General features: G+C 40.6%; 1 protein-coding gene across 4 annotated transcripts in view; it reads left to right on the forward strand.

Moving 5' to 3' along the window:
* Positions 1-21913, forward strand: part of LOC122931935 (sushi domain-containing protein 1-like) — a 231231-nt gene that overhangs the window by 71340 nt on the left and 137978 nt on the right. For 3 of the 4 annotated variants that reach the window (XM_044286058.1, XM_044286029.1, XM_044286048.1), the window contains exons 10-18: positions 2373-2552; positions 3104-3283; positions 7671-7768; positions 7864-8053; positions 10150-10244; positions 11221-11404; positions 16270-16358; positions 17957-18110; positions 18289-18374. In XM_044286058.1, the coding sequence (XP_044141993.1) occupies positions 2373-2552; positions 3104-3283; positions 7671-7768; positions 7864-8053; positions 10150-10244; positions 11221-11404; positions 16270-16358; positions 17957-18110; positions 18289-18374 (1256 nt within the window). The remainder of the gene's footprint in view (positions 1-2372; positions 2553-3103; positions 3284-7670; positions 7769-7863; positions 8054-10149; positions 10245-11220; positions 11405-16269; positions 16359-17956; positions 18111-18288; positions 18375-21913) is intronic. The other variant, XM_044286039.1, reaches the window with a different exon arrangement.

The following is a 21913-nucleotide window of genomic DNA, read 5'->3' on the forward strand; positions in this document are numbered from 1 at the left end:
CCCCATGTGAGAAACTATACCCCTCAAGGCATTCAAAACTGATTTTTACAAACTTTGTTAACCCTTTAGGTGTTCCACAAGAATTAATGGAAAATAGAGATACAATTTCAAAATTTCACTTTTTTGGCCGATTTTCCATTTTAATATTTTTTTTACTTTTACAAAGCAAGGATTAACAGCCAAACAAAACTCTATATTTATGGCCCTGATTCTGTAGTTTACAGAAACACCCCATATGTGGTCGTAAACCGCTGTACGTGCACACGGCAGGGCGCAGAAGGAAAGGAATGCCATATGGTTTATGGAAGTCAGATTTTGCTGGACTGTTTTTTTTGACACCATGTCCCATTTGAAGCCCCCCTGATGCAACTCTAGAGTAGAAACTCCATAAAAGTGACCCCATATTAGAAACTACACCCCTCAAGGTATTCAAAACTGATTTTACAAATGTTGTTAACCCTTTAGGTGTTCCACAAGAGTTATTGGCAAATGGAGAGGAAATTTCTAAATTTTATTTTTTGGGGGAAATTTTCCATTTTAATCAATTTTTTCCAAGTAGAAACTCCAAAAAAGTTACCCCATTTTAGAAACTACGGGATAGGGTGGAAGTTTTGTTGGTACTAGTTTAGGGTACATATGATTTTTGGTTGCTCTATATTACACTTTTTGTGAGGCAAGGTAACAAGAAATAGCTGTTTTGGCACAGGTCATGTGATATGTTTATAGAGCCAGTCGATACGGACGCAGCGATACCTAATATGTACACTTCCCCCCCTCCTATTTTTTACCTTTTTTTTTAACTTTATTTAGGGAAAATTACGTTTTTGTTTATTTTTACTTAAAACTTTAAATTTTTAGGGGAAAACCTTTTTTTTGTAAACTTTTTTTCACTTTTTTTTGTCCCACTTAGGGAACTTTTGGGGGTCTAATCCCTTTACAATGCATTCCAATACTTCTGTATTGAAATGCATTGGCTGTATGAGTAATACTGTGTGTATTACTCATACAGCTTCCGGCCTGTGAGATCCAGGGGGCTGGATCTCACAGGCTCATCACCGGAAGGCAGCGTGATGCCTTCCTTAGGCATCGCGCTGCCTTCCATGCCATCGGGTCCCCCCTACAGCCGCATAGGGACCCGATGGCACCGCCGATCGCAGCCGCAAACCACAGGTAAAGCCGCAAACCGCAGGTCTGAATTGACCTGCGGTTTGCGGCGATCGCCGACACGGGGGGGTCATGGGACCCCCCTGCGCATTTAGCCAAGGTGATTGCTCAATGATGGGCGGCGGGGATCGGAAATACACATGACGTACCGGTACGTCATGTGTCCTTAAGTACCAGGACAACATGCCGTACCGGTACATCATGTGTCCTGAAGAGGTTAAAAAGTGGGTTTTGCTAATTTTCTTAAAAATTTCAAGATTTGCTTCTAAAATTTTAAGCCTTCTAATGCCCCCCAAAAATAATAAGCCATTCATAACATGATCCAAACATGAAGTAGACATATGGGGAATGTAAAATAATAACTATTTTTGGAGTTATTACTATCTATCATAAAAGTAGAGACATTGAAATTTGCAAATTTGCTAATTTTTCAAAATTTTGGGTAACTGGTATTTTTTCTAAATACTTTTTTTTATTAACCTAATTTTACCACCGTCATGAAGCACAATATGTGACGAGAAAACTATCTCAGAATAGCCTGGATAAGTAAAAGCGTTTTAAAGTTATTACCACATAAAGTGACACATGTCAGATTTGCTGGTCCTTAAAGGGATTCTGTCATGACATTTTAGCCCTATAACCTAAACAGATGGCCAGGTCCGTACAAATAACATGAATCCGAAACTGTGCTTATTAAATTTGCCTGTGGCTCTATTAGCACATAAAACAGGTTTTTATAACTGCTCAATCGCCTACCTAAGGTGCCCAAGGGGACGTCAGTTAATACAGAGTGCCCGGCCGTCTGGTGCCCAGCGCCTCCTTCCCAGTCTTAATCGCCGCCCTCCTCACCTCAGCGCTGCCTCTGCCAGATCCGGGCGGCCCTCTGCTAGATCCGACGCCTGCGCACTATGCTCAGCCTGATGCGCCGCAGACTCCTGGCAGCGGCTTCGTTGAGTGCGCATGTGCCCGGACCAGGCGCATGCGCACTTCACTCAACGAAGCCGCTGCCGTACATGTTATTTGTACGGACCTGGCAATATGTTTAGGTTATAGGGCTAAAATGTCATGACAGAATCCCTTTAAGGTGAAAATTGGCTTGGTCCTTAAGGGGTTAAAAACTGTTTTCCCCCACAACTCATGTAAATAAGTAAAAAAAAAAGCTTTAATGTTGTCTATAGCCTAAAAGTATATATTTTTTTCCTTTTAAGAAATAGACTGTGGTCAACCGCCATTACTTTCAAATGTAATTATGAAATGGAATGGAGCTACAAATCTTGGAAGTGAGGTTCGATATACATGTCAGAAAGGCTTTTATAATCCTGAAATTTGGCATGTGTCAAGATGTACTTTAAATGAAACATGGGAAAACATAACTTTTTCATGTACAGGTAATGTATGGACTGTGTTAGGTTGACAATGTATTTCGGGGTCAGCATGCCCCAGTTCACGTGTCACTGCTATGAAGATAATCATGTAGCTAGTTGTGTCTTTTAATGCTGTATGGGGAGATCATATATGATAATGTTATACATTCCATTCAGCAGAGACAATCAGTAAATTATTTTGCAAAATATGGCATTTAAGAAGAGTGAAAAGTAAAATAGACTTCTACAAAGTATCTTAGTCTGCTTTGCACTGTATATTCAATTTCCTTCGAGGCTTCATTCACACTAGCCACTATTGATTTCCAGTATTCTGTTGTTTTGACTATAATGTAATCTCTCGGATTCCTGTCAGTCATTTTACATGCCAAAATAATTATGCATGTAGGAATTTTTTGTCCAATATTTTTTATGGAATCTGCAATGGAGGCCCCAAATGGAGCCTCTGATGCAGATGTGAACTTAGCCTTCAGCTTATTCTTCAGCTTATTATATGGAATGTGGTGGCCCTATGTTTTGCATTTAATGTATAAATAATTGTATGTTTTCTATTGGAGAGGTTGACTGTGGAATGCCTTTTTTGATTGAACATGCTGATTGGACGTGGACTAATCGGACTACCCTGGGGAGCTATGTCTATTATCACTGTAAGCCTGGATTTACCCACAATGGAAGAAATAACTTTTCTGTATGCCTTGAGAATGGTACTTGGGAAGGACTGAATATGACCTGCTCAGGTATGGTATTTTACTAAGTTGAAGAAAAATATATTTAAATTTATACAAGTGTGGGTAAAGACTACACATGAGAATGCACAGGCTGATTGTTATACTGTATAACCAATTCGCCTGCGCATCGAAATTTAACCTTGATCAGGGATTTAGTCAATTAACACCATCTTATAACACAGTAAATGGTTTTAAAATGTTTAAAATAACTATATAATAATAATATTTAATAACTATAAACGTCATCTCCCTCCTGGGCGACTGTAACATATTCCTCTGTGGCCTCCCATCTGGCACTCTTGCGCCTCTCCAATCTATCCTCAGCTCCACTGTCAGGTTAATCGGCCTCTTCCCTTGTTTCTCCTCTGCCTGTTCCCCGTGCCAGTCCCTTCACTGGCTCCTTATGACCCAGCAAATTCAGTTCAAGATACTAACAACTACATATAAGGCCATCCACAATCTGTTCCCTTACTTACTTCTCTGACCTGCTTTCCACACATAACCTCTGATCCTGACAAGAACTCCTTCTTTGTTTTCCTCATCTGTTCCTCACACGATCACCTACAGGATTACTCGCATGCATCCCCCATACTCTGGAACTCACTACCCCAGCACATCAGACTCTCCCCCAACATCCAAACCTTCAAAAGTTACCTCATTCATTCTAAACTGGAAAGGTGCCTTAATTACATGGATCCACACTGCTACAAATTAAGCAGAGTAATAATATTTCTGTTGAAGTCTCTGAAATAATTTAATACCTATGAAGCTTTTGAAGCACCAGTGGTCTGTGCCTACCAAAAGCTCCCCACCCCTGGGGGGGCAGGGCCACTGGAATTCTCGCTATTTTTGCTTTCTCAGTGAACCATGCTGACATCTTCCTACTCCTTCCCAGCAGACAAAGCCAATCAAGTTTCTGCCTGCTCCATGTCACATCCAAATCTGCCACCAGCTAATGGTCGCCTTTTCTGAGTTATTTAAGGCATTTTTCCCTAAGGGAGTGTGCCTGAGCAAAAAGGTTATCTAGTTTGATAGTCCCAGTAAGGTTTTTTGTTGATATCTGATTTTCTGAGTCTGGCCTCTGCCGGTTAACTGCATTGTACTGGCCACCCTGACCTTTGGCCTGTTTACTGGATTGAACGTACTCTGCCTGCTCCAACCTCAGCTTTTCCACGGACTAACGATTCTGCCTGAACCCTTTGCTGCAACACACTGGTGTCGCTTGACTCACCTAGGCCAGCTGTCACTCAATGGAGAACCACCAAGATGTAGTTCTCTTGCAGTGGAGACCAGGTCTTTGTATAGGGTTGAAAGTGCAAAAACTGGGGGAGTCAATTAGAAAATGCCCTTAGTAGAAACCCTAAGCCAAAAACGTTTCTTGACACAATCCACACCCGCATTTAAATTTGCTAAGGCCATGGACACCATGGGTCTCCCAAGCTAGGGATACAGGATGTATTCAAAGATATGACTAATCAGTGTAGTCACCAGAAGCAATGTCTGCAATATGTTAATACTGTTTCTGCTTGGCTGATCTGTATGACTGTCTCCACTTCCACTCCACCTTATCAAGCCACAGAGTCTGCACCACAGCCTTAGCCAGTCCCTTATTCTGGTAGCGCAGGATTGCATCTACCACCACAGGTCTTGGGATCTCCCTCATTGCATTTCCTGTGCTATTAGGGAGATCCCAAGACCTGTTGTGGGTTTTCGTACCAATACACAATCCATTTGAGTTACAGGCCCACCAGTTCCCCACAGATCCACAGATTTTGCCAAGGTTGCCTTCCTTGTGTCCCTTATGTCTGGTTTAGCCTGGGCCACACCCCTCTACCAACGAGGAGATCCCATGACATCTAACCCACAATAATTCTTGTCAACCTTCTGGGATCTTTGAAGCACCTGGCTGGACAGCCTTCACAGGATCTTCCTTATTATGCCTCCTCCAGGGTAACTTTGCTGTCGGGCAATATGCCATCCAATTCTGTACTCTGTCCTTGGAGTTGTTCAGGAACAATGAGGCTAGGGAGATGGTTTTGGAAAGGCCTAGCACACCACATCAAAGGTGAGGGTTTATCAGCTACCCTGGATGACTTCATCATGCTGGACACATGCAAAGATCTCCTAACCTTTACTGTAATGTCGGAGCATGTTTTTCATTGACCACCCTTTCTGTGATAGGATCGGTGCCTAGATTGAGCCTCCCGGATAGGTGGGGCCAGCGCCATATATATCTCTGCACTTACAATAGTGGCCACTGCTGCTATCTGTCCCATATGCAGACCACTCACAATGACACTGCCTGATGAGCCTATAAGCATGACGAAACATGTAGGAGAAAGGAGTAAGTTATGCTGCAGATAAAGCTAGGACAGGTCAGGGCTAGGTTACAGTGGCTGGGGGTCTCCTCAGGCATATTTCCACTAAACAGTGGAACAGTGATCTAAGCAAGACTAGGGTTTGTAGCCTATTATATGCTAGTCTGAGAATACTGACCCCATCCAGCACAGCACCAGTGAACCTCAGAACTACCTGACTACCTGGACATTTATACAATATTTTATTATACAATTTCTGGGTCTGAGATACTCTGTTTTATACTGCATTACAATAGAAAAGGGGTTATCTGGGACTTCAAAAGATGGCTTCTTTTCCCCAAAAACAGCACCACACCTGTTTATTGTGTCTGGTATTACAGCTCATCTCCATTGAAGTGAACAGGGCTGAGCGGTAATACCCCACAAAATCTGTGTATAGTGCTGTTTTTTGAAGAAAGCAGACATCTTTTTGTAGTCCTGGAGAACCCCTGGAAATGTTTTTACCAAACTCATTATATTGTATATAACCAATCCAAGGTTGGTAACATCACAAGGGTTATGATATATCAACACATAGATCGCTGCTTCAGGTAAATGTTTCAAGGAGAGGAGAGGAGACTTCCATGACTGGCACCTTACTTCCAAAGGCCCTTGCTCCCCTAATCAGCAGCTTTGCAAGTGGAGTCTATGCAACTGGATATAGTCAAGCTGCCCTAGCATGTGCACCAGCACAGACGCAGCAACAATTTGTGCCTTTACTGCCATCGTAGGTACCATTTGGTGAAAAGTGCCTGACATCAGCCTGTTAACCACATTGTATGTGTTTTGCCTGCCTTGACCTTTGCCTGTTCATCATACTGACCCTGTGCTACCTGCCCTGACCTTTGACCTTTTTACTGGACTGAACGTACTCTGCCTGCTCTGACCTCAGCTTGTCCACTGACTATGATTCTGCCTTTTTTCTTTTGTTTCTCTGAACCGGTGTCTCTTGACCTGCCCAGATCAGCTAATGATAATAAATGGAGACCGCTGCAAGAGGTAGCTGCCTGCTGGTTCCCCTTCAGGGAATACCAGATCATTGTATAAGGGTGAAGACCAGGGGGCTACTTAGATAACGTCCTTAGGAATAGCCCCAAGTCAAATCCAATAAGTGACATAGTTGGTCTACACCAACTGTGTTACAGCTTTGCTCTTAATATTGAGCAAAAGATGCCTTGGGATGAACTGGTTTGGATAGTGCACCGCAGGTCTGTATCATTGCTATTTTAAGGCATTTCTCAAAGACAGAACGTTCCCTTTAATGAAATAGTATTTATTACAATTATAAAATTGTTGTGGATGTATCCTAAAGGGAATCTGTTACCAGTTTATGCTGCCCTTTCTCAGGGAAGACAGTAGGTTATTTGCAATTCCAATAGCAATTAGTGGCAGGGGGTAGAGAGAGCTGGCAGGTCATGAATATAAGGACTTCCGAGCTTGCAATCTGCAATCCAGCAGTGGAACTGCTCAACACCAATTTTTAGCAAAATGACGGAGCCTGTTTAAGTAATTAACCTAGCATTTTGCTCATGGTCTTTCTCACCAGTTTATACTGCCCTCAAATAAAACTGGTGACAGATTCCCTTTCTTTCTACAAATGTTCCCTGATGATGATCACTTGGTTGTTAAACTGTTAGTATCCCTAGCAATAAGCTGTAATCTGGGAATTTGCGCCACCAAAGGAAAAATTAAGCATTACGCAAGTTCTCATCAAAATCACTGGGATGCCAATGTAATGCATTGGATCCTCCATAGCAAGATATGTTCTTTGAAGCCATTTCACCCATTTTGTAGCCAACAAATGCAGGTCCTCTGATTACTCCCTAATATGGCATATGAAAATACATTTTCTGAATCAGACAAGCAAATAATGATGGATTTTGTAAACTAGATAAACTAATAGAAGGACTCTGTATTTAGAATTATATTGCCTATATCAATGTAACATAAAATAGCTATTTTATTAGCAATTTTTTTCTATATCATACATACACTAGTTCTGTGATGAAAAAATAAACCACAGTTTAATTTCTTTTCAGTAAAAGAAGATCTAATCAGTAGCTTGAGCATTTTTAATGAAACCTGTCTGCAATGGCATGAAAGTACTGACATATCTGGTTGGGAGATTTTGTATAAGGTAAGTCCAGACAGTTGACAATTTTATATATAACGGAGCGCAAAAGTAAATGTTAGGGTCACTTCAACAGATTTGTTTCTTATTTCTTACAACAGTTCAGTATATATGGAATTAGATGGAACGATAAAGACTTTGTTGACAAGAAGAGTTTGAACTACACTACAGACATTGAAAATCCAGTTGTATGCTTGGATCTTCTTCCTGACACTAACTACACAGTGTCTATGGTGGCAATCTCTCCCACTCTTCCAGCCATACAGCTCAACATTACGGTCGAAACAACTAGTAGGTAACCATTTATTTTAAGTTAATACATTTATAAATTCAATTTGGATAAGACCTTATTGTTACACTGATCTTCTACTGTAAGTTCCTCTGTAAGTAATGATATGAAAAACAATGTGTCCTGGGTTTTTTAAGCAGTTGTCTGCCATATGCTTTTTTTTAGAGGCTTTTAAGACATATTTTAATATGTCCACAATTTTTTGGCAATCAGTGCCATGAATCAGGCAGAACAGTCATGGTTGTTAAAACAGAAGCTGTGCTGGTGCTTCACTATAACTATGGAAAGACTGTCCATTTAAATGGGTTGCCTCTAAGCTGATACTCACTATCTTATGGGCCTGTGGCCCTGAACATAAAGAAGAAGACTCACCTGCCTGCATCTACTGTATTGCTCTGTTCCCGGTTGTTTGCACTCGCCACAGGATCAGGAAGCGACTGGGTGCCGTGACCATTGTGGCCAGTCACAGGCCTCAGCAGTCACATTGGGTTTCATGGCACTCAGAACTGTGATGTAACATTCAACCCGATGTGATGTGCCACTCCCTGGTCTTGTGGGGGCTGCGAACAGGTCAGTCTTCAGTCTCTTCTTTTTTTGTGTTCAGGAGCACAGATCCGGACTCTGTAGCATAAGGGTTGTTGGCTCCAAGACTGGAAAATCACTTTTAACACTTAAAGCTGGCCATCAACATGAGAGTTTTGGCCAACCATTGTTTGAAAACAGATTCATTGCAATGGGCAAAATTATAATGTTAAGGGCATGGTTGGCTGAATTCAGGCCTTTGTGCTCAGGGACCAGGGGGAGGGGGGTCAGTAAAAAAAAAAAAAAAATTAAAAACACTCCTTGGTCAGCCAGTTTGGTCTGGCATGCTGCTGGTGGGATAGTTCAGTTAAACGATCCCACGGATGACTGATCATTGCAACATATCCAATAATTGTCGTGTGTATGGCTGGCTTTTGATGCTGCAAACAATATTGATTGCAGGCCTAAGATTCTAAAGCAACGGGAGAGAACTGCCATTACTTTAGATATGCCCTATCAAATGCCTGCTATTTTACACGCAAAGACTGTAAGGGTATTGGAATCTAAAGATACACCAAAGCATTAGAGTTTTAAGTCAAAAGTGAATGTCCGTTAGGGGAAATAATACAAATCTAAATTAAATAACACATAAAAAAAGAAAAAGCTTCATACTTTAATAAAAAAATATATTATTATAGTAATACCACAAAAAGGATAAAACATACAAATTTGTTATCCTTGTAACTATGACAACTCGAACTGTAATTTTTTTAAATAATAACATGAATTTCTATATCCTGAATGGCACACAGTTTTAATAGAAAAATGGTATATGCCTTAGAAATATGTATACATTTGTAAAAGTTTAAAATGTAAGCACTAACTTAGATGACCCTTAAATGTCTAAAAATCTACAACACATACAATAGTTTTGCAAACAAATAATGTAAACCGTTATAGCTATCCAGCAGCAGGAAGATGAAACCACTGTATGAAGTTGAATGGAGAAGTGTTGAAATCTATGACCAAGCTGATAATAATGTTGTAGGTGCCTGGGTCAGATAAGTGCTGCCTTTTAATGCAATATGGGGCGATTGTTCATTTCTGAAATATAATGCCAAACATCAGAGATCATTCTTAAAACCCTGCTTGTCCCATCTATGTTACAAAGGGGCCATTGAAATCAGTAGACTTTTCATGTAATGGATGCTATATCAGATCATCATGGGGAAAACTCTTTGCAGAAGAGAAGTTTCTCATTTTCAGAAGAATTTGTGAAGGTGGTTACATATATAAATCAGAGATGAGACAGTAAAATAAACAATTCGAACTGTTACGTTGCATTCCCATGTATCGTCATTTTCCGCTGCTATCGAATCTGTTGTAAAATCCAAGTGTTACAAGGTGATTTTGATGAGGATTTCAGATGGGATTTCCAATGCAATGCAAAGGCGAATCTTCAGCAACTCCATTGCAAATCCACATCAAAATTGAGTTGGATTTGTCCGTAGTAGAAAATTACTGTGCTATGAAAGGACCCTTAAACTATACATAATAAGTTAATCTTTTTATTTAGCAGTGAAGCAAACATTTGGTGACATTTTGGTACTAAATAACACATGCTTGACATGGACAAGAAGTTCCTCAGCAAGATCACCTGAAGTGTATACAGTAAGTAGAGGATATGTGAGTATCAGTATAAAAGCCAAATATTAGTTACTGTACCTGTTGCCTGCCGGGCTATGGTCTTGACATTTTCAATTGTTCATTGCTGAAAAGTCCCACCTACCTGAACTGAAGTTCAGGGCAGCATATCTTTAATGAATTTTTTCAGAAAAGTTCCTCAAGAGGTGAAGTAGTACTAATGGACATACACACCTTTTTATTGTACTGTTGATTTAAGAACTTTAACAGCTAGGAATAGTCTACACTTTCTTGCCTAATATACGTTATACTGTTCCATGCCATAATCTGACTTCTACAAGGGTGGCTCATCCATCACCTGTAAGAACTAAGGGCCAGATTTATCATTAGCTCAGGTCAGAATAATGGAGTGAAAAAGTCCCCAAAAAAGTCCCAAACGCTAAAACTGCGCACAAATTTGCGACTTTTTTCTGCTCTGCACTATGCTCGCCAGTTTTCTGAAAGTGGGCGTGTTTTCTTATGTAAATGAATCTCTAGACAGATTTACTATTGGGACTATTTAAAAAGTTGCAAAAAAGTCGCAATTTCACTCCAGTGAGGACCATGCTTATCTTATGAGACTTTTTAATAGAACATGCGACTTTTTCATAAAAACGTGCGACTTTTTCATAAAGATGTGCGACTTTTGTAAAGCTGCTTACTGACGGATAAACTGCTACCGTCAAAACACATTTATTACAGTCTTAAAGGGCCGATCATAAATCTGACTTGGCTAAAACTGTTAAAGCCATATGTTAAAGTGGAGTGAGCTGTCAGAGTAATGATAAATCTGGCCCTGTGTCTTTACATCCTGCCATGCCAAAATTATGTCTATAGTTTTCCTCGTATCTACCTCTACTGCATCAAAATCAATGACATATCAACCTAAAGTGTTATATATGTTGTGGAATGAATAGTACAGTTCTTTTACAGTTGTAATATGCTGCATATCATTCTCTTGTAGGTGTTTATCCAAGGAAGGACTTGGTCTTCAGGTTTACTCGACAGTATAATGTTTAACTTCAGCACAGACAAAGTTGCTCCAGTGCTCTGCTTGGATTTGTCTCTTGCAGCAGAATACTTTGTTAATATTACAGAGCCATCCACAGAACTGTCTGCATCTACTTATATAAACGTAACAAGTGATGGTGAGTATGGATGCCTCCAAACATTTTTCAAGTTCCAAAAATGTATTTAGTGGTTTTGGTGTATCTGCGCATGAGTGGTGTCATTTTCTTATTTTGCGTATTTTGGGGTATCTTCCAAGTCTTGTGAGAAGCCTAATGATGTTTTCTAATAATCATAAATTTTAGAAAGATAAAAATAAAAGTGCATTATGGGACAGTATTGTAAAAAAGTAAATTAATGCATTAATTATATGCATTGCATTAGGGATGAGCGGCAGGGGTCATATTCGAATTCGCAATATTCGTTATATTCTATATCCTTTTTTTTTACTCGAAAATCGGCAAGGTAATGATCACATAATATGCAAATATTATGCGATCAATACAGGCGTGGGTCAAAAACGAATATATAGCACTATAGAATATAGTTTTTTAGAATATTCATCATTTTTTTCCATCTGAAGCCATGATTCCTCCCTGCTTAAGTTGCTTGTGGGCCAATGACTTATTGGCCCACAAGCAAGAAGCAGGGAGGAATCATGTGTTCTGATGGAAAAAATGCCGAATATTCGAAAAACAAATATATAGCACTATATTTGAAATATTCGCAAATTCTCGAAGTGCCGATATATGCGATTAAAATTTGTAATTCGAATATTCGCGCTCAACACTAGATTGCATGCATCTAATTTTACTTATGAGAGAATATGTGGTATTACATATCAAATTACCCCACACCAGAGGATAGGTCTTCAGTTGGAAAACCCCTTTAAATCACATACTGAAACTCGATAAATTGTGTAGTTCATTGAGAAGAAAATGAGTTATCAATGGTCAGTGGAAACCAAAATTATTACACGATTGAGCACTGGACTACCCTGAAAATGAAAGTAAAAACTTAAAATCACAGGCGGAGCCAATCTGTGTGAATTTCATCATTATAACTCATATTGTGTCTCAGTAGTGTGTGACCCCCACATGCCTTTATGCATCCCCAAATTCATATGGGCATGATCCTGATGAGATGGTAGATGGTGTCCTGGAGGATTTGCTCCCAGACCAGGATTAGGGCATCAATGAGCTCTTACACAGTCTGTTGCCCTATTTGGTTAGATAATCAGATTGGACTGACCCAGAATGTCCCTGAGGTTCTAAGCTGGATAGAGGTTTGGGGAACATGAGGGCCAGTCAATGGCATCAATGCCTTTGTCATCCAGGAACTGTCTGCACACTTGTTCTACATGATATCGGTCACTGTCCTGTATTAGGAGGAACCCATAGTTTTCTGCACCAGCATAAGGTCTGATAATGCCTCTAAAAATGTAATCCTGGTACCTAAAAGAAGTAAGGGTTTTGTTGGTATCACATGGAGGTTCGTGCCACCCTTCAAGGATGTGTCTCCCCAGATCATCACTGATCCACCACCAAATTGGTCATGATGGATGATTGCAGGCAACATTACATTCACTGTGGCATCTCAAGACTTTTTCATGCCTCTCACATGTGTTCAGTATGAAATTGCCAGTGATGGACAATTAATTCTGGTGTTCTCTGGTGAATGATAATTGATCTACTCGGTGCCGGCCTGTGAGCACAAGTCTTACTGCAGGATGTCAGCCCCTCATGACACCTCATGGAGTATGTTTCTGCCAATTTCGTCAGAAACATGCAGAGCAGTAACACACTAGAAATAATATTGAAGGGCTCTGGCAGTGCTCCTCCTGTTCCTTCCACACAAAGGAGCAGATACCGGTCCTGATGCTAGTTTATATCCTATCCAGCTCTTTTCATGTAATAGCTCATGTCCTGGAATTATCTCCATGCTCTTGAGACTGTGGTAGGAGACACAGCAAGCCTTCTTGGAATGGCATGTATTTATGTGCCATTCTGGAGAAGCAGGACTACCTATGCAGGACAAGAGAAGAATCAGAAAGGAAGGATAAAGAGAGAGCAATTGTCTGTGGTTGCCACCTGCAAAACCATTCTCTTTTGGGGGGTTATTTTGCTGTTTCCTCTCCGGTGCACCTGATGTCATTTTTATTTGCACCAAACACATTAAATTGATACACAATCGCTTATGTTTCTTTACTGGACAGATTACAGTAATTCCTGAAGTTTAAGTAAATTGGGGTTATAGAGTCATGCTTGAACGGATTGTCCAGCTTCAAAACTATTCTCTTCATCCCTTCCTCCTTGCTAGAACTGTGGAGGACAGGACACGTACCTACTACACGCTGCTGTGTTGCAGCTCCTTTGAGCCCAGTGACCCAAAGGAACCAGAAGCAGTTAAATATCCTGTCCTCCACAGGTCTGGTGGGGGAAACGTGGGGGGGATGGTGAAATTTGCTTAAATGTTGGACAGCCCCTTTAAGGGTTCTCTTAATTTTTTTTTTTTAACAGGACAGTGCATACATTACAGAATAAAATAAGTTAAAAAAGTAAAATTAGTTATTCCTCCTATCAAGATTCTGGATGGAGTTTTCACTCTGATATTCTGGGAAACTTTTCTGCTCATTTATTATTCAAGTTGAAACTGGTATGCAAAGGGGTATCTCCAAAGAAAGAGAACCTTCTCGCCAATGCCACCTATTGAAGCTGGCTACATGTGAGTCAAGATCTGACTTTCCAACAAAGGATTTCACAAGGGAATATAGCCAGACAGCTGTTTTAGGGTGCTTGCCACTCATCAGTATGGAGTAGGATTCCTGCTGGTCCAGTGTGATGCCTTGAAATCGGCTTAGGCAGGGTGCTGAATCTTCTTAAAGAGACTTGTCCTGTATGGAGGTATACTGGAAGCAAGAGGAAGTGGAAACTGGTTAAGACAAACTGTTGGTGTTATGTTTGTTTGGCACAAACAAAGTTGGTAAAAGGGTGACAGTTATTTCAAATTATGTATGAATGTACCATTGAAACCATTTAACTAGGTGCACCCCTGTGTGATAATCAGGACAATAAAACATTTACTGTAGGGTACGAGCTTATGTGTTATTGACCAGCTGTGATTGCACCTAAGCACTGTCCAGGTCAGGAGCATAGAATAATCAGGCGACAGACAAGAACTGCTGTACATAACTTGTTTTTAATCCAAGGAGGCTCAAAAGTGTAAGCGTCACAAATAGATCTTCTTCTAAGCCTGTCCAAGTCTAATTGCCTCTAAATGCTGTCCAGGTCAGGAGCACCGAATAATCAGTCAACAGAAAAGAACTGCTGAACATAGCTTGTTTTTAATCCAAGAAAGCTCAAATTGGTACTATGCAACAAGGTTTCAAACTGTGGCAAATACAGATCATACTACAAAGAGGCTAGAAGTTACTCTCTCTTAGTTTCTGTCAATTATCCAGATGACATGATATTTTAACTGTGTGATTAGAATGGGATGGTGGCTCTTTTACTCTTATCTCCACAAACAAATACAACTATAGGGATTGGCTGCTTTCAGTCCCACAAGGTACCCTGAACCCTACACACTTTCACTTGACTGGTGTGTTCCACTGGTCCTCTGCACTGACTAAGAGGTGACACTAATAGACAGCTCTGTCCCTATCTCACACTACTGGACTTCTCTCCAGGAATAGTGACATGCACTCAGATACTTAGTCAACAACCTGGGCATCACATCAACACATACTACCTCCTTTTTTATGTCAGAGACATCCATTTTACAGCCCTAGCCAACAGCTGTGCAGAAGTTTGTGGCCACGAGGATTCTTGCCTCCCTCATATTACAGACTCAAACCTCTGACTAGTAAAGAACAGCCACCTCATTATACATATGAATATTCTGAAAACAGATAACCATTGCCATCCCCACAGTTCAACCTACAGTATATGGGAAGGAAAGACAGAAAAGTATGTCTAACCAAGATATCCTGTAACATAAGGCAAACAGTCACCTTCTTCAAAGGTTGTTTATCTTTTGGGTGTAAATTCAAATGTTTTCATCCTTTGACAGAGTTGCATTATAGGGCAGAAGGTACAGTTACTTCCACAATTCAGTCCAAAACTACCCATACACTCCCATCATCATAGCCAATATATTACATTTAGTATATTAACCATAGCCAATATATTACATTTAGTAGAATAACCAATCAGCAACTGTAAGTATAGGTATCCAAGTATTTCTATTTAGAGGTAGACCTAGAGGGACAAACTCATTTAGATGTAATTGGTAGTATGGATTGGCTGCTCCAGAATGATAATAAAACAGAATGGATGCCCAATATCATATCCCCAAATCAGGACCTCACTTCAGATCCTCATATCAAGAACTCAGTTCAGACCCCCATATTAGGACCTCACATCTGATTCTCATATAAGGACCTTACATCAGACCCCCATATCAGGACCTCACATCAGACCTCCATGTCAAACCCCTATCAGACCTCCATGTCAGACCCCTATTAGACCTCAGATCAGACTTCCATGCAGACCCCTATCAGAACTCCCATGTCAGACCCCTGTCAGACCTCAGATTAGACTTTTAAAATAAATAACATCACTTAACTCTCCTGCTCTGCCGTTCCTCAGGTCCTGCGGTCTCTGCAGAAGTTGTGCTCCCTTGTCTTCTCCGGGCCCGTGCTGCACTGTACGTGGTCGGGACCTGAGGAGCAGCAGAGCCCCAGGGATAAAGACCAGTGATGTTGAGTGAGTCTTATAAAGCGAAAAATACAATAATTAAATTACTGCACTTGAGTGGCCTCCCTCCTTCAGGCTCCATAGCAAATGATCTGGTTGCTCTGAATGTAGTTACACTCATGCTGGTGCTTGCTGTCAGTAAATGGGAAAATTCTTGTTTACATCTACCATAAAACCTATAGAATGTCTAAAATGCTGAAATCAACTGTTAAAAGCATAAAATGAAGACATCACATTTTGTTCTTCAGAAGTTGAAAATTCTACAAAAGAACAAAAATTTAATGAAACTTGTCTGTGGTGGAATCGAAGTTTAGATGGATTACAAAAGATATACAAAGTAAGTGATTATCTTTATACTCCTGTGACTATGCAAATATGTTGTATGGAGGTTCTAGCAATTTTAATAATGATGGCTAAGTTACCAGAACTATTACAGCCAGGTCTGGACTGAGACTGAAATTTAGCCCTGGCATTTTAAAACAGACAGGCCCACTTTTTGTTGCTGTTCACAGGCACTCTCCATCCAATCTGACTGAGCTTCAGCTATTGTGCACAGAAAAATGGGCAAAAAAATGTCAGCCTCTAGATGTGCAAAGCTGGTAGAGACATACCCCAAAAGACTTGTAGCTATAATCGCAGCGAAAAGTGGTCTTACAAAGTATTAACTCATGGGGGGCTGAATACAAATGCACACCTCACTTTCCAGATTTTATTTATAAAATAATCTGAAACCGATGTAGCATTTTCTTTTTACTTCACAAATACTTGCTACTTTGTGTTGGTCTATCACATGGATGGGCAAACTGCGGCTCTCCAGCTGTTGTAAAACTACAACTCCCAGTATGCCCAGTCTGCCTACAGCTATCAGCCTACAGCAGGGCATGATGGGATTTGTAGTTTTACAACAGCTGGTGAGCCGCAGTTTGCCCATCACTGGTCTATCACATCAAAGCCCAATAAAAGATATTTATGTTTGTGGGTGTAACATTAAAAAATATGGAAAAGTTCAAGGGGTATAAATACTCAAGGCTCTGTAAATGTTTGAGATATGAATACCCCTTTAAGGGTACTTTCACACTTGCGTTTTTCTTTTCCGGCATAGAGTTCCGTTACAGGGGCTCTATACCGGAAAATAACTGATCAGTTTTATCCTAATGCATTCTGAATAGAGAGTAATCCGTTCAGTTTGCATCAGAATGTCTTCAGTTCAGTAGTTTTGACTGATCAGGCAAAAGAGAAAACCGTAGCATGCTACGGTTTTATCTCCGGCGAAAAAAACTGAAGACTTGCCTGAATGCCGGATCCGGCATTTTTTTCCATAGGAATGTATTAGTGCCGGATCCGGCATTCAAAATACCGGAATGCGCAGACCTTTAAAAATGAAAAAAAAAGAAAAAGGATCCGTTTTGCCTGATGACACCGGAAAAACGGATCCGGTATTGCAATGCATTTTTCTGACTGATCAGGCATTTTTCTGACTGATCAGGATCCTGATCAGTCTGAAAAATGCCTGATCAGTCTGAAAAAATGACATCCGTTTGCATACAGTTTGCCTGATCAGGCAGTCAGTTCAGGCAACGGAACTGCCTGCCGGAATCAAGCAACGCAAGTGTGAAAGTACCCTTAGTGGTACCTCAGTACCATATCATATTAGGCTATATTCTCTAATAAGGGAGAATGCTTCTCTAAAATGTCATTTAATGAACATATCATAATATATTTCAGATTCATATGGAATTCCACAGAATAAAACTGTATGTAAAGAGTCTGTGTCCCTGAGATTAGTCTTCATTTGCTGGATTTTATGAGTGTAAAGAAATGTGAGCAGTACATATGGTCTGCTAGTAGGCTATATCCATGACTGACATTTAGTATGTAATAAGTATAATAAGTATAATTTTATTCAGTCTTGTAATTTTATCTTTGTACCTACAGCTGTATGCTCAAGGGGAGAGGTGGTCTCCAAAAGAATTATTTCAAGATCTGATGTACAAGATTAATACAGACCATAATATAAGTGCAATATGTGTAGACATTCCCATGGATTCCCAGTATATCAATGTAACTGGAGCCTTTTCCAACCTTGTTAGTAAGTTAAATGTTGTAATATAATTCCATTTACATTGTATGGATCTATATGTCCCTTTAGTAGAAAAAAAAGATTTAAAATTCATTACAGTTCCAATGTAAGGCTATAAAATCATATCGCTCTGTAAAGTCTCAAATAAAAACATTTTCATACTATCTTTTGCCTTTATATTTTATAGGTGGAGAACCAATTCAAAACTTAACTGTGTTCAATGAAACCTGTCTGATTTGGAGAAGACACTTTAGGTCAAAAGAGCTCTATGTGGTAAGGTCATAGATTTCTGACATAAATGGGCAAATATACTAGGACTGGCGTTACATACGCCAGTCTTATTATAAAGTCCGTCAGCGCAGAATGCCTAAAATTTACAAAGAGGCACAGGCCTCCAAAAACTTTAGTTTTTAGTGAATCTGAACCTTTTGGGATTCATGCCAAGCAAATGGCTCGAAATGGCATCCACCATTTTACAAATCAGAAGACGGGGAAGATTAAGAAGACCCCATCCTGGTGGGCTTGTCTATGATGCCTTGCAGTCAGCCTCAGCAAATCATGAGGGACTGTAGGTCTGATGTAGTGATGACTCAGTGGACATATCATAGGCACAATATAACATCCTAACCAGGAATTGCATGTGTTATTTTGGCTTATACATTGGAAGGATAGGACGTCTGGCAAATCGAGATAAGAGATTTTACAACACAGAATACAGCTAGTTTAGTGTTAGAATGTTTCTTTCACAGTGAGGAAAAGACAATAGCTAGTTAGATATATAATTAATTCACAGACAGATAGGTTTTAGAGACAGGAGTCAGTGTGCCATTGTGTAATTTTTTCAGGCTGCCTCATTGTATTGAATGCTAGTGTATAATTTAAAGCTATACTACTCTATTTTCATCACATAATTTACAATCACAGACACACATCTTTTACAATATTAATCCTGGTGCCTGATGTATTGTCCTGCATCACAGTTACCATTTATTGTGCTGGACTCCCAATTGACCATTTTTATAAAAACATTAAAAAAAAAAAGTTAATTTAAAAAATCTGTCGATCACAAACTAGTGTGCCTGATGTATTCTTCTGCATCACAGTTATATTGTACTGGACTGTCCAACTGACCTTTTTTCTTCTTCAAACTATTTTTTAAATTTAATTTAATAAATTCAGTAGATTACACACTATTGTGCCCTGATGTACTGCTCTGCATCACAGTTATATTGTACTGGACTCTGTCCAACAATACAGTGTGCTTTTAGTGGATAGACTGTGTGACTTCTGATTGTTTTCCTTTATAAATATCAGGTTAAAAATAAAATCTCTGCTAAAGGACAGACTGCCAATGAATGGAGCAATGTAAGAGGAAACAACTATGCCACATCATCCACCAGTGAGAATGTGGGTGGCTGTAAGCAGCAGCAGCATAGTCAGCACCAGCCGTCCATCCAGTAGTAGCTGTAGTAGGCACAGTTGTCCCTCTCCTCTAGTAGGCGATTAATTATTATTTTGCCACTAATTAGCAGCAAAGTACACTAAGTACAGTGGTTAACAGATATAACACAATACATTTATGATTAATTCTAATTGAGAGTCATAGCTGGGACAGAACAACTATTTGTCACGGGGTAGAGTCTCAGGTATAAAGATAGAGCGGAGGTGCACCCCCTGAGCTGCCACCCGGTCCCCTGTCCCTACCTAGTTGCACCACCCTAGGTGACGGGGCGCAACTGGGCGACAGTCCCTGACCTGAGTAAGTGCAAGCAGAGAGACAGCAGGGAAGCAGACAGCCAATGAGAGGTAGAACAAGCAAGGTAACACCAAAAACGGAAGGGCGAGGCGGGTTAACTAGCCGGGGTCAGTCCAGTTGGTTACGTCAGTACAAGAGGAGAGGCAAAGTCAAAATCCAAAAGCAAGCCGAGGTCAAAATCCGAGAGGTAGCGTCAAGGTTCAGGGAGCAGGCAGAAGAGGTGTCAGGAAGCAGATCAATGGTCAAATCCAGAGGTAAGCTAAATAAGAATAATAATACACAGCCTAAGGGACCAAAATCACAGGCAACCTGTAGCCAGCAGGTTGCCTGTATTTATAGTGGGGAGTGAGGGTCATGTGACGTGGCCAGTGTCACATGACCGACAGACAAACAAGTCGAGCACCGAGTGATCAGCTCGGCGCTCAAGGCAGACCTAGGAGCAGGGAGCCTCCCAGCTAGCAAAAGCCGCCATGGGAATGAGGCTGAACACAGATCCTTGCTCCCGAAGCTAAGCAGCAGGTCTGCGGCTGATGGGGGACCGAGTGCGCCTTCGGCGCCCCGTTACACTATTACTGTGGATGAAGTGGATGACACTGTGAACTGGATGGCTTACTCATCTCAGTAACAGCAGGATGATGTTGATGGTACCTCTCAGTCTGGCCAGTGGAAAAAATGAAAGATAAAAATTGATAAAGTGTCTATTTTTTATGCCTGGCTATTTGTATTTAACACCAGTTTTTTTTTATCCATTTTACATCTTTTTGTAATGTCTGTTAAAAACGGAATTAAATTAAATGTCTTTTTTTTCGTTTAACACAAACCCCTGCTTTGCCCTCAGTATATATAATGCCCTCAGGAAATATAATGTCCCCTAAAGTGCCCACAGTATAAAAAATTCCCCTATGTATTGCCCCCAGGATATGTAGTTACCGGTATTAATTAATTTTACTAACTTATATAGTGCTGACATATTCCACAGCATTTTACAGACATTAGCATCACGCTGACCACACTGGAGCTCACAATCTAGGTTACCTAGAGTGTGGGAGGAAATCGGAGTACCTGGAGGAAACCCACGCAAGCACAGGTGGAACATGCAAACTCCATGCAGATGTTGTCCTTGGTCAGAACTTAAAAGGCATTTCCAATTTTTTTTTTTACTGATTTTTTACTGATTTTTTTACCGATCAGATGTTTTGAAAAGGGAGCTGTGCTCCTGTGAGTAACTCTGCCTTCTGGCAGCTTACCAAGAACATCACCGTACATTGTATAGTGGCTGTGCTTAGTATTGCGCTCAGCCTCATTCACTTGAATGGAGCTGAGCTGCTCCTAGACCACGTGACACATGAACGTCATCCAGGGGTGTTGCTAAGGTCTCAAAAGATCTAATGAATATGGCCCAGTTCTCTAAGTTGCCCCCCCCCTGCTCCCACACAACGTATTTTGCTATGCTTGCTATACAGCAACACATACCTCTTGCATTCAGTGCCTCCCAGGTGATGTCTCCTCTGATGTAGATCTTCTCTGTCATCATCTTCTTCATTTGGTCTGTACATCTTCTGTCAGCTGGGCCTTGTCTCTGCAGAGTGTGACACACAGACATCCCCCCCCAACCTTGCGTCCCCACAGTGTTATCCTGCTGCTCGCTGTGCTCTCCAATACCCCCAAACAGTATCCTGAAGAAAAATTAGTGCCCCCATAGTAATAGTGCTCCACAATGTCCTACCAATAGTAATCATCTCATTAGTAATACTGCCCCCTACAGTTCCCCCAACCGTGATAATGCTCCCCAAGAAGTTCCCCCATTAGAAAAAGAGCCCTCCAGTATTAATAATACTCTCAACAGAGCCCCTAGTAGTATTGTTCCCCCAGTGGTGATAAAACTGTCTACAGACCCCACAGTAGTAATAAGGCCCCCCATAGTGCTCTTAGTAGAAATAAGGCAGATCTATAAGTCCCTCCTAGAGAGCCCCCAGTAGTAATAAGAATGCCTATAATGCCCTGGATTTATAATACTCCTACAGTGCCCCTAGTATTTATACCGCCCCTACTGTTA

Source organism: Bufo gargarizans, chromosome 1 (assembly GCF_014858855.1).
Source record: "Bufo gargarizans isolate SCDJY-AF-19 chromosome 1, ASM1485885v1, whole genome shotgun sequence".
Classification (NCBI taxonomy): domain Eukaryota; kingdom Metazoa; phylum Chordata; class Amphibia; order Anura; family Bufonidae; genus Bufo; species Bufo gargarizans.